The 12500-nt window shown below is 36.7% G+C and overlaps 1 protein-coding gene across 1 annotated transcript in view; it reads left to right on the top strand.

The window, feature by feature from the left end:
- Window positions 1-12500, top strand: part of si:ch73-290k24.5 (F-box only protein 41) — a 17861-nt gene that overhangs the window by 4340 nt on the left and 1021 nt on the right. The window contains exons 7-12 of the mRNA XM_059527119.1: window positions 58-173; window positions 1945-2097; window positions 9557-9652; window positions 9726-9844; window positions 11780-11938; window positions 12376-12491. Of these exons, the coding sequence (XP_059383102.1) occupies window positions 58-173; window positions 1945-2097; window positions 9557-9652; window positions 9726-9844; window positions 11780-11938; window positions 12376-12491 (759 nt within the window). The remainder of the gene's footprint in view (window positions 1-57; window positions 174-1944; window positions 2098-9556; window positions 9653-9725; window positions 9845-11779; window positions 11939-12375; window positions 12492-12500) is intronic.

The raw sequence follows: 12500 nt of genomic DNA, 5'->3' as shown, positions 1-12500 counted from the left end.
GAGGTCACTGTAGAGCAAAGGCATACTAACCTCGTGTGTGTGTGTGTGTGTGTGTAGTTTCTGATGACTCTGTCTCAGTGGTGCTCTCAGACTCAGTCTCTTGTTCTTCACAACCTCAAACCTCGATCCCGTGGCAAGAAGGAGAACAAAGACGAATACTTGCGCAGCACCAGGTAAAATATATGTGTTTATATATATATATATATATATATATATATATACAACCCGAATTCCGGAAAAGTTGGGACGTTTTTTAAATTTTAATAAAATGAAAACTATATGACTTTCAAATCACATGAGCCAATATTTTATTCACAATAGAACATAGATAACATAGCAAATGTTTAAACTGAGAAAGTTTACAATTTTATGCACAAAATGAGCTCATTTCAATTTTGATTTCTGCTACAGGTCTCAAAATAGTTGGGACGGGGCATGTTTACCATGATGTAGCATCTCCTTTTCCTTTCAAAACAGTTTGAAGATGTCTGGGCATTGAGGCTATGAGTTGCTGGAGTTTTGCTGTTGGAATTTGGTCCCATTCTTGCCTTATATAGATTTCCAGCTGCTGAAGAGTTCGTGGTCGTCTTTGACGTATTTTTCGTTTAATGATGCGCCAAATGTTCTCTATAGGTGAAAGATCTGGACTGCAGGCAGGCCAGGTTAGCACCCGGACTCTTCTACGACGAAGCCATGCTGTTGTTATAGCTGCAGTATGTGGTTTTGCATTGTCCTGCTGAAATAAACAAGGCCTTCCCTGAAATAGACGTTGTTTGGAGGGAAGCATATGTTGCTCTAAAACCTTTATATACCTTTCAGCATTCACAGAGCCTTCCAAAACATGCAAGCTGCCCATACCGTATGCACTTATGCACCCCCATACCATCAGAGATGCTGGCTTTTGAACTGAACGCTGATAACATGCTGGAAGGTCTCCCTCCTCTTTAGCCCGGAGGACACGGCGTCCGTGATTTCCAACAAGAATGTCAAATTTGGACTCGTCTGACCATAAAACACTATTCCACTTTGAAATAGTCCATTTTAAATGAGCCTTGGCCCACAGGACACGACGGCGCTTCTGGACCATGTTCACATATGGCTTCCTTTTTGCATGATAGAGCTTTAGTTGGCATCTGCTGATGGCACGGCGGATTGTGTTTACCGACAGTGGTTTCTGAAAGTATTCCTGGGCCCATTTAGTAATGTCATTGACACAATCATGCCGATGAGTGATGCAGTGTCGTCTGAGAGCCCGAAGACCACGGGCATCCAATAAAGGTCTCCGGCCTTGTCCCTTACGCACAGAGATTTCTCCAGTTTCTCTGAATCTTTTGATGATGTTATGCACTGTAGATGATGAGATTTGCAAAGCCTTTGCAATTTGACGTTGAGGAACATTGTTTTTAAAGTTTTCCACAATTTTTTTACGCAGTCTTTCACAGATTGGAGAGCCTCTGCCCATCTTTACTTCTGAGAGACTCTGCTTCTCTAAGACAAAGCTTTTATAGCTAATCATGTTACAGACCTGATATCAATTAACTTAATTAATCACTAGATGTTCTCCCAGCTGAATCTTTTCAAAACTGCTTGCTTTTTTAGCCATTTGTTGCCCCCGTGCCAACTTTTTTGAGACCTGTAGCAGGCATTATATTTTAAATGAGCTAATTAAGTGGATAAAAGTGTAAAATTTCTCAGTTTAAACATTTGCTACGTTATCTATGTTTTATTGTGAATAAAATATTGGCTCATGTGATTTGAAATTCCTTTAATTTTCATTTTATTAAAATTTAAAAAACGTCCCAACTTTTCCGGAATTCGGGTTGTATATATACTTATATTTAATATATGTTTTCATATTTCATATTTAATTTGTTCACATATATATTCTTTCACATGATGGCCAGTGTGTTTTAGTGAAGAGTGTTTTGGTCTCTCTGTGTTGAGGGGAGGGCTGGAGGCGGGACTGGAGGCGGTGCTAAAGGCAGCAGGGCGGAGTCTCATCTCTCTGAGCATCTATCATTGTCCCAGCATTTTGACGGACAGATCTCTGTGGCTCGTCAGCTGTCACTGCCGCGCATTGCAGTCACTCACATACAGGTGACATAAACTTTTTTTTTTTATTAATAAATACTAGATATTACCTTATCATTAAAAATATTGCAGGTGCTTTACTATATATGCCATATATATATATATATATATATATATATATATATATATATATATATATATATATATATATATATAACATTTCAATTAATATTCATGTAGATTTATACATACACTGTTATATTTTTATTCATTCATTCTTCATATGCAGTTTTTTTATTATTATCTTTTATATTAAAAAAATCTGTTCTTTTAACTTTAAATTACGACCTGTCAGATCGATAGAAAAATAGACAGAGATAGATAGATAGATAGATAGATAGATAGATAGATATTTAGATAGATAGATAGATCCATATTCCATTTTGAGCTTGATAGTTTGATTCATTTTGAGTCTAAACAATGGGTACCTTTTGGGCTAGTTTAGAACATGCACCACAATTATGGGAAAAACTACTGAAACACCAACGAGGAGGTTAAGCCACAAAAGGTCATTGCTGAAAGGGCTGGCTGTTCACAGAGTGCTGTATCAAATCATATTCATAGAAAGTTGACTGGAAGGAAAAAGTGTGGTAGGAAAAGATGCACAAGCAACAGGGATGACCACAGGCTTGGGAAGATTGTGAGGAAAAGGTGATTGAAGAACTACGCTGCACGGCTGCGACCCGGGCTCTGGCTGCACGTGTCTATGTTTTACGGTTGTTGTTTGACTTTTTCTTCTATTAATTTTATCTATTTATTTTTTCTTAGTTAGTGTGCTTGCGAGCTAGACTACTCGATGGCACCATTTGCATACATCCTTGTTTGGATATTTGTCACTTGGGAACTCTTATCACCATGGTTTATAATGACCACTATGTGTGGGGAGACTCAAACTCTTATATCATACACAAGAGAAGCCCTGTTTTTGCTCTCATCTCGATCAGTGGATTTTAATCCGATGGTGGACCTGCCAGAGGAGCTGAAACGGAAATCAGACCAACGCCGGAGATCTCGAAAAAGGGGCAGACGAGGGGGAGTTCTACAGCGCCTCAGACGGAGGTCGAATAGGCCGCCTCTCCCTTCCATCATTCTTGGAAATGTTCGATCACTGAGAGCTAAGATGGAAGAACTTCGTATTCACGCCAGATCATGCTTCGAATACCGGGACTCGAGTGTAATGGCGTTTACAGAAACTTGGCTTCACAAGGACATTCCCAGTTCGCTTATGGAGATGGAAGGTTTCTCCTTGGTTCGAGCGGATAGAGGGGAGTCCTCGGAGAAAGTCAGAGGTGGAGGAGTCTGTGTGTACGTGAGTAACGGATGGTGCACATAATATACAGTGAAAGAATCCGGCTGTACTACTGACGCCGAATACCTCTGTCTAAGTCTAAGACCTTTTTATCTCCCGAGGGAGTTTGGCAACGTGATATTGTGTGTAGTGTATATTCCTCCCAGTGGTAACGCCTCCAGAGCTGCCTTAAGTATATCGGACTGTATTCAAAAACAGCTACAGCGAACACCGGGAGCTCCAGTCCTTGTCTTGGGCGATTTTAATCATTGTAAACTAGAGCCGTTTTTACCAGGCTTTTTCCAATATGTTAAATCTGCGACCAGGAATAATAACGTTTTGGATAAATGCTATGGCAACATTAAGGATGCCTACAAGGCAAAAACTAAACCCCCTTTATCCACGTCTGACCATAATATAGTTCATTTAATACCGACATACAAAACTGCTTTAAAAAGGAGTAAACCTCTGGTCAAGACAGTGACTATATGGGAGGAAGAAAAGGTAGAGGCATTAAAAGAGTGTTTTCTAAGTACGAACTGGTCAGTATTTCACGACACAGATCTGAACGTAGTTACTGAAACAACTACGGACTATATTCGCTTCTGTGTGGATTCAATACTACCCAAGAAGGAGATAATGGTGTTCCCTAATAACAAGCCTCACATAACAAAAGAAGTGAAAGCCTGCATCAATAGGAAAAAAGTAGCTTTTCTGAAAAAAGATCGGGTTGAGTTAAAAGTCGTCCAAAAAGAACTGAATAAACTATTATGGGAAGCTAGGAAGCAAAAAAAGGACTACATTGAACAAAACATTGCATCTATGAACAACATAAAACTGTGGAACTCACTGAGAACGATCTCTAACATGGATTCTATAAAAAACAACGTTTCATTACTACTGATGATTTTAAGAAAGCAAATGAATTGAATGACTTTTTTATTCGCTTTGATAACAATGATTCAATTAAGGAATGTGAAGAGTTCCTACAAAACATTGAATGTGCAACGGATGTTAGATTACTTGTGAACCCTCAAGAAGTTACTTCTCTTTTTCGGAAAACTTGCATTAAGAAATCAACTGGGCCGGATGGTATCTCCGCTTATCTTTTACGAGAGTGTGCAGAAGAATTAACTCCAGCTTGGTGTCCAATTTTCCAGCAATCCTTGGACAGTCACATGGTTCCTTCTTTATGGAAAAAGACTATTATTACACCTGTTCCTAAAAAAACGGGTGCTGTTGACAATAATGATTTTAGACCAATTGCTATAACTTCTGTAATTATGAAATGTTTGGAGAGGTATGTGATGTCGAGACTGAAATGTTGCGTAAATTCATTAGTAGATCCATTTCAATTTGCCTATATGGCGGGAAGAGGAACTGTTGATGCTGTTAATACTATCACTCATTTGACTCTTCGACATCTAGAAATTTCTAATGCTTATGCACGACTGCTCTTTGTAGATTTCAGCTCCGCTTTTAATACGCTTCAGCCGCAGTTACTCCTGGGTAAGCTTGTAAAAAGTAATGTCAACCCTTTTATCATTAAGTGGTTCTTTTCTTTATGTAATGTACTCAATATGTAAAAGTAAATAATACACTCTCTGATGTTAAATCTATTAGTATTGGTGCGCCTCAAGGTTGCGTATGCTCTCCTTTTTTGTTTACTCTTTATACAAATGACTGTCTTAGTATAAATAAGAATAATTATATTATCAAATACTCTGACGACACAGTGATATTGAGTCTCTTAGACAAAGATCATGATATATTAGCGTATCAGTCTGAAATTGAGAATTTTGTGCGGTGGTGTAATGTAAATCATCTTATCGTAAATGTATCAAAAACGAAGGAAATGATAATAGACCCAAAAAGATTAGGTGATTATAGCCCAGTAATCATCTATGATAACATCATTGAGCAGGTGGATACCTATAAGTATCTAGGTGTGGTCATTGATCGTTCATTTACTTGGAAAGCCCACATTGAGTACATTTGTTCAAAATTTCAACAACGCTTATATTTTTTGAGACGACTTAGGCTGTTTGGTGTAAATCAGAGAATTATGCAATTATTCTATTACGCTGTCTTAGGTAGTCTTTTGAATTATGGGATGCAAACTTGGCAGAGGTGGAAAGTAACTAATTACATTTACTCGCGTTACTGTAATTGAGTAGCTTTTTTGTGTACTTCTACTTTTTTAAGTATTTTTTTTAATCTGTAATTTTACTTTTACTTAAGTATATTTAGTTTGAAGTATTGTACTTCGCTACATTTTAAAACACATTAATTACTGAGTAAAAAAAAAATCGCTCCCTGGAAGCTATGTCAGTAAATAATGGGCAGGAGGACAAACTGGCGCTAAAATCACAAGACAGATGCAGACGGACAAAACAGGCGTTAGTGGTGCAGACACCGCTGAAAACGAAACCCCGTCATATTCTGAAGTTGAACTTGAAGGAAATGAAGTGAACCCCTGCCCATATTTATACTCTATTATGCTGTGTATGCTGTGCTTGCCTAGGAAGACCAAACTAGCAGTTTATAAAATCTCGACAAGACATCAACCCCACGTAATGTAAAAAAAAAAAACCAACGGTCAAATATGTACTATTGTGTATTATGTATTGTGTTAATCAGCTACAAGTCGGCTGACTCGATTTTCTTCTCATACATTCCCGCAGCGTCACAGTGCATTTCCCTAAAGAAGCCGAGCGACTTCAATGGGGCTTTCTTTGAACAGTTTTTTTCTGTGCTCCGAAGCTAGACGGTCATTGGATAAATGCTGCGATTATGTCCCGCCCACGGACGCTCATCGTCTCTGGAGGTGAATGAAGACTGGGCTTCCGCGTGATGATTGGAGGATCTGTCGATCTCCTTTTGACTGACAGCGGTCTGCACCATAAGAAGTCGGCGAAGCTGTTTCACGCTCAGTCCCATGATCGCGGATTTCTCAAGTGTATTCGAAAGACAAACTGCGGCAATATTTCTTGATATTTGTAAAATGCAGAACCACCACAAAATTGAATTGGTAACTAAGATTGAAAATGTGCGCGCGCGCACACACACACACACACACACACACACACACACACACACACACACACACACACACACACACACACACACACACACTATAGCCATCTAGTGGTTAAAGTGATTTATTACAATTTTTAAACTGAATTTCCCCAAAAATGGGCAACAATCTTACATTAAACCTTATAAAATTATCCATGGTATCCCCATGTATGAAAGTTAGAAATCTGGGTCTTTTATGAAGTGAATTTTACCTGAAATGCTTTTTTCTTTTTTTGTAAAAAAAAAAAAGCCTATTTAAATAAATATTTATTTATTTATAGAAATGTAAAAGATTTAAATCCTCCAAAAACTGTACAAAGTTTAGTAAAAACATAAATGAACAGAGTAAAATTATATTTGTAAAAAATTTAAATATTTTACTATTACAAAATGAAATGTTATTGTCTGGGGTCAAAAAGACCCCGAGTGTCACTACAAATGAAGACCATCAGAGGGTTATAATGTAGGCCGAAAATGAGCTTCCCCTCTTTGAAAGACCAGCAGCCGCCAATGATATATATATATATATATATATATATATATATATATTTATATATTTATATTTATTAAATATATATTTATATTTATATATATATATTTATATATATATATATATATATATATATATTTTTTTTTTTTTACAACAGGACAGCAAACTAAGAGACTTGCGTTTTAGACACCATATTGCCGGTTTTTGCTCTATTTCTACAACAAAAATTTATTCCAAACACAGCCACCAAAGCAAAATTTTGCATCTCTGATCAACGTGACAGTGTTTCGTTCCTGAATGAATCAACCGTTTAAATGATTTGGTTCAATCGCAATGACTCACTTATTAACAGTGACTTGCTGACACATACTGGCCATTTTAATTTCACATTTAAAGTATCTTTTGATTTTTTTTTTTTTATAATTAACTTTTTATAATTTCAAATGAGCATTCAACATTTTATGTCTGGCATATCAAAACATTATTCATGCATTTGTAACTGCAGGTTAAATGCATTCTTGTCCTGCACTAAACAGTGTAATACATCTAAATGCCACGTCCGATGAAGCTTCTGCATTTCCTCTGTATTGAAAAGATGAGTTTGTTGATAATGATTTGCCTGGTAACAGCCCAAATGTTTTATTATTCTAAATAACTGATTCCTTTAATTAAAAACAACTAGTTTGAGATTAATAGACCTATCCCAGGGGTGTCAAACTCAGTTCCTGGAGGGCCATAGCCCTAACCCTGCTCCAGCACACATATCATGCAGTTTTCAAATAAACCTAAATGATTAGATTAGCTGGATCAGGTGTGTTTAATTAGGGTTAAATCTAAACTGTGCAGGACTGTGGCCCTCCAGGAACTGAGTTTGACACCCTTGGCCTGTCCCATTTTGACTCCCTCCCACTGTTAAAATGTAACTAAGTAATTTTTACTCTGAGTAAATTTTAAATGAGCTACTTTTTACTTTTACTTGAGTTGATTTTTTAGACTGGTACTTTTACTTGTACTTAAGTAAAATTTCATTAATGTAATGGTACTTTTACTTGAGTAGAATATTTTTGTACTCTTTCCACCTCTGAAACTTGGTATGGCAATCTTCGTCTTGTAAAAATTGCAATGAAAGTTATGGGTGTAAGAGAGTACTCATCACTTCAATCAATTTACGAATCGTTGATTTTTAAAAATGCACAGACAATAGTGAGTGATTCAAGCCATGTTTTATTTCCAATGTATCAGCTTCTGCCATCAGGGAGACGGTATAGAGTCCCATTGTGTAAGAGCAACCGTTACAAAAAGTCATTTATTCCTGTATCAATTAATATGTTAAATGGTAAGATGTAGTAATGTAGTCATGTTGAATCGGATCCATTTTTTATTTATTTTTTATTACATATATGGTGGAAAGAGGTGACTGTTGCTGCTGTTAATATTTTAGCTTTTTATTGGTTGTGTGTGTTTATGTGTATGTATGTATATGTTGTGAATCAATGCAGCTTGAGTCCAAGACAAATTTCCTTAAAAAGGACAATAAAGTATACAAACAAACAAACAAACAAACAAAAAACTTGGGAGAGCTTCAAAAGGAGTGGACTGAAGCCGGAGTCAGCACATCAAGAGTCACCACACTCAGACGTCTTCAGGAAAAGAGCTATAGCTGTCACATTCATACATCCAAGACACTCCTGAACCAGAGAATAACGTCAGAAGCATTTCACCTGGTGTGAGGAGAAGAAGAACTGGACTATTGCTCACTGCTCCACAGTCCTCTTTTCAGATGAAAGTAATTTAGCATTTCATTTGTAAATCAAGGTCTGGAGTCTGGAGGAAGACTGGAGAGGCACAGAATCCAAAGTCCAGTGTGAAGTTTCTGAAGTCAGAGGTGATTTGGCTGCAGCGGCGTCTGCTGGCGCTGCTTCATTGTGTTTTATCAAGTCAAAAGTCAATGCAGACATCAACCAGGAGATTTTGGAGCACTTTGTGCATCCATCTGCTGACAAGCTTTATGGAGATGCTGATTTCATTTTGCAGCAGGACTTAAGCAGCTGCCCACAAAGCCAAAACCATTTTCAGATGATCATGATATTACTGTGCTTTGATTGGCCTGCAAACAGGCCTGACCTGAACCTCACAGAGAATCTATGGGGTATTGTGAAGAGGAAGAGAAGTAACATCTGACTATCATAGCTACTTGGGCTTCAACAACGCCTCAGCAGTGCAATAGACTGATCACCTCCACACCACGCCGCACTGAAGCAGTCATTTGTGCAAAAGGAGCCCCAACCAAGTATTGAGTGCATAACTAAACCTGCTTTGCAGATCTTGAACATGTCTGTTTTATAAATCTTTTTTGATTGATCTTTGAGGAAATATTCACATTTTTTGAGATACTGTAGCTGTAAGTCATAACCATCAGAATTAAAACAAAAAAACTCTTGAAATATTTCAGTTTGATTGCAGTATGCAATGAGTCTAGAATATGCGTTGGCTTTTTTGAATTAAATTACAAAAGATAAAGAATTTTTTCATGATATTCAATTTTTTAAGAGGCACCTGTAGATAGTTATCAATGGTAAGCTTCACACAGCTGATTGTGATGTGTTCAGGAGTGTGTCAGATCCGGCGGGACAGGAGGTGATCTGGGCTCTGGGAGCGGGATGCAGGAACATCACAACACTGCACATCGCTCCTCTACAGCCATGGTGAGGATCTGTGTCTTTAAATCTGTCACCGCTAATCACATGACCACTGATTTTCCGCCTTGGTTTCCTGCAGCCTGCAGCCCGGTCGCTTCAGTAACCGCTGCTTGCAGACGATTGGCCGATGCTGGCCGAACCTGTGCCGTGTGGGGGTGGGCGGGGCCAGCTGCGGCGTGCAGGGATTGGCCTCTCTGGGTGAGTGACAGGTCAGGTGAGCAGTGCTGGGGAAAGTTACTTTTAAAAGTAATGCATTACAATATTGCGTTACTCCCTAAAAAAGTAACTAATTACATTTAGTTTATTTAGTTAGTTTACGCTAAGTAACTTTTTATGGAAAGTAATGTGATACATTACTTTTCAGTTCCTTTTCATATCTGGGCTGGGTTTGTTTATTTTTAATATAAAATTTATATTTTTGGTAAATGTAAAAGCCCTTCCTCACCAAAAATGTTAATGCATAATAAATAAATACATATGTACGTAATAAATATATACAGTTCACACACATATACTATGTAAACAAAACAAAAAAAATCTTTTGGATACGATTAATCGTGATTAATGCTTTGACAGAACTACATTTTTGCTAATTAGTAGTGATGGCCACTTTTGAAGCACTGCTTTGTGAAGCTTCGAAACTCTTGCAAATAATTTCTCACGGCATTTTCATCACCCTATTTTAATGCAGATTTTGAAGTATCGCAAAAGAAACAGGGTTTTGACCAGTAGGCGTCCCCAGTGTGTGCTGTTTCAATCACACTGAAACAATGAATCATTTTACAAAGCAATTGATTCAAAGCTTCGAAAAGGTTTGTTTCTCCCATAACTACTTATTAGTATGATTGAATTTGATAATCGAAGCTCAGCAGCAAAGACATTGGTTAATAAAATGGGATTAAATACATAAAGGGTATTTGGGTTATTTACCCTTTAATTATTGCAGATTTGCTTCATATTCTAAGGTTGCTTTTCACTGTTCTTTACTGATTTTGGTGTTTCTTATTTAAAAAAGTAACTCAGATATTTCCTTCTAAATTTAAAAATAATGCACTGCTTTACTTGGAGTGTTGGGAAGTGACTAGTTAACGGAATTACGTAATTTAATTACAAAATAAATGTGTGTAATTGTGTAATTAAATTACAGTTCTTTATCTTTATTACAAAGGGGGTCACATCCAAATGTTTTCTCATATAGACAGATTTGATTGACTTCTTTCACAAATTGTTACTGGCTCCTTTAGAATATAATGTAACACTGTAATAAAATGCCTTAAAATTTACGGTAAAATAAATGGCAGCTGTGGTTGGCAGATTTCTACCGTAAAAAATACGTTAACAATATTTTAGGTTTTACGGGATTAACTTAAATTTATAGTTAAATACCGTAATTTCATTAACTGATATAATGTTAATATACCAACATATTGAAGTACTGAAATCTGTTTTGTGCTTTTGTAAAATACTGATAACCACCAAATGCAGGTGGTGATGAGAGCAGCTTTTAAATAATAACATATAGAGAAGGTGCACAGTGTCATTCACACAAGCACTAAACACCATTAAACTAAAATATGTACATTAATTTAACAACATTATATGTAACATACAACCCTAAGAAACATAACTGATAAGAAAAAAACTAACAAGAAACATCATCAAATTCAAACAAAATTTGAAATGCAACACAGAGAATTCTGGGAAAGTCCATTTACGAGTTTTTTTCTTGTAAATTGTACAGGAACTTACCGTTAACCATTCAATAGGTTTGTACTGTAGAATTTTCACAGTTATTTAATGTTAAAATCATAGTCATTTTATCTTCTGATATTAAATCAGTATTTAACCTCAAAACAATCTCAAAGTAGTGCTAAAGTCAGATTTTGTGCTTTAAATGTAATTATTATAATTTTATTTCAAATAATTGATTAATTACCTTTATTTGGCCCTCTAACTCTAGCACTAGTTACACTACTTATTACATTTTAAAATAGGGTAAGTATTTACAAAGTAACCTTCCCAATACTGTTTACTAGTTACTTGGAAAAAAGTAATCTGATTACGTAAGTCGCATTACTTGTAATGCATTGAGATCCGAGGTGAGACCTGAGTGTTCCTCGTGTGTTTCTGCAGCGAGGAACTGTGTGAATCTGTGTGAGCTGGAACTGCATCACATGAATGAAGTGAACCAGGAGTCAGCGGCGGAGATGTGTAGAGACGGTCTTCAGCAGCTGCACACGCTCAGCTTCATCTCCACACCTGTCACCTCCAGAGCCCTTCTGCACTTCAGCAGTGAGCACCACTCACGCACACCAACACTCACTAACACACCGCGTCTCAAGGGCTTTAACATTGACAGTTTTAGAATTTTATTTATTTATTTTTATTTTAAATATATTCTTTTCTACATTTTCATGATTTAATTATTTTTAATTTAAAAAAAAAAATTAAAAAGTTTTTAAATGTAAAATTATTTCTTTAATTTGTATTATCATGATATAATTTTTAGCAAGTGTTTTAATTGTTTTTATTTTAAACGATTTAGTTCCATTTTCTTGTGATTATTTTTAGTAGGTGTTTTGATTGTTTAATGCATGGTCATTTGGTGTGTTGATTACTTTATTCAAGACTAAAACCTAAACTGACCTAAAACTCCAGTGATGAGCTCATGCACGTCTAACGCAGCTCTTCTGTGTGTGTGTGTGTGTGTGTGTGTGTGTGTGTGTGAGGTGTGTGTGTGAGTCTGAAGTGTGTGCTGGTTCAGTTGAGTATCTCTGATTACTTCGAAGACACTGACAGTGAAGAAGCCAAGAGATTATTTGAGGAGATCATCAACAACCTACAGGTCAAACCA

The sequence above is a fragment of the Carassius carassius genome, chromosome 37 (genome assembly GCF_963082965.1).
Source record: "Carassius carassius chromosome 37, fCarCar2.1, whole genome shotgun sequence".
Lineage (NCBI taxonomy): Eukaryota > Metazoa > Chordata > Actinopteri > Cypriniformes > Cyprinidae > Carassius > Carassius carassius.
This window is presented reverse-complemented; position numbering and strand designations above follow the sequence as displayed.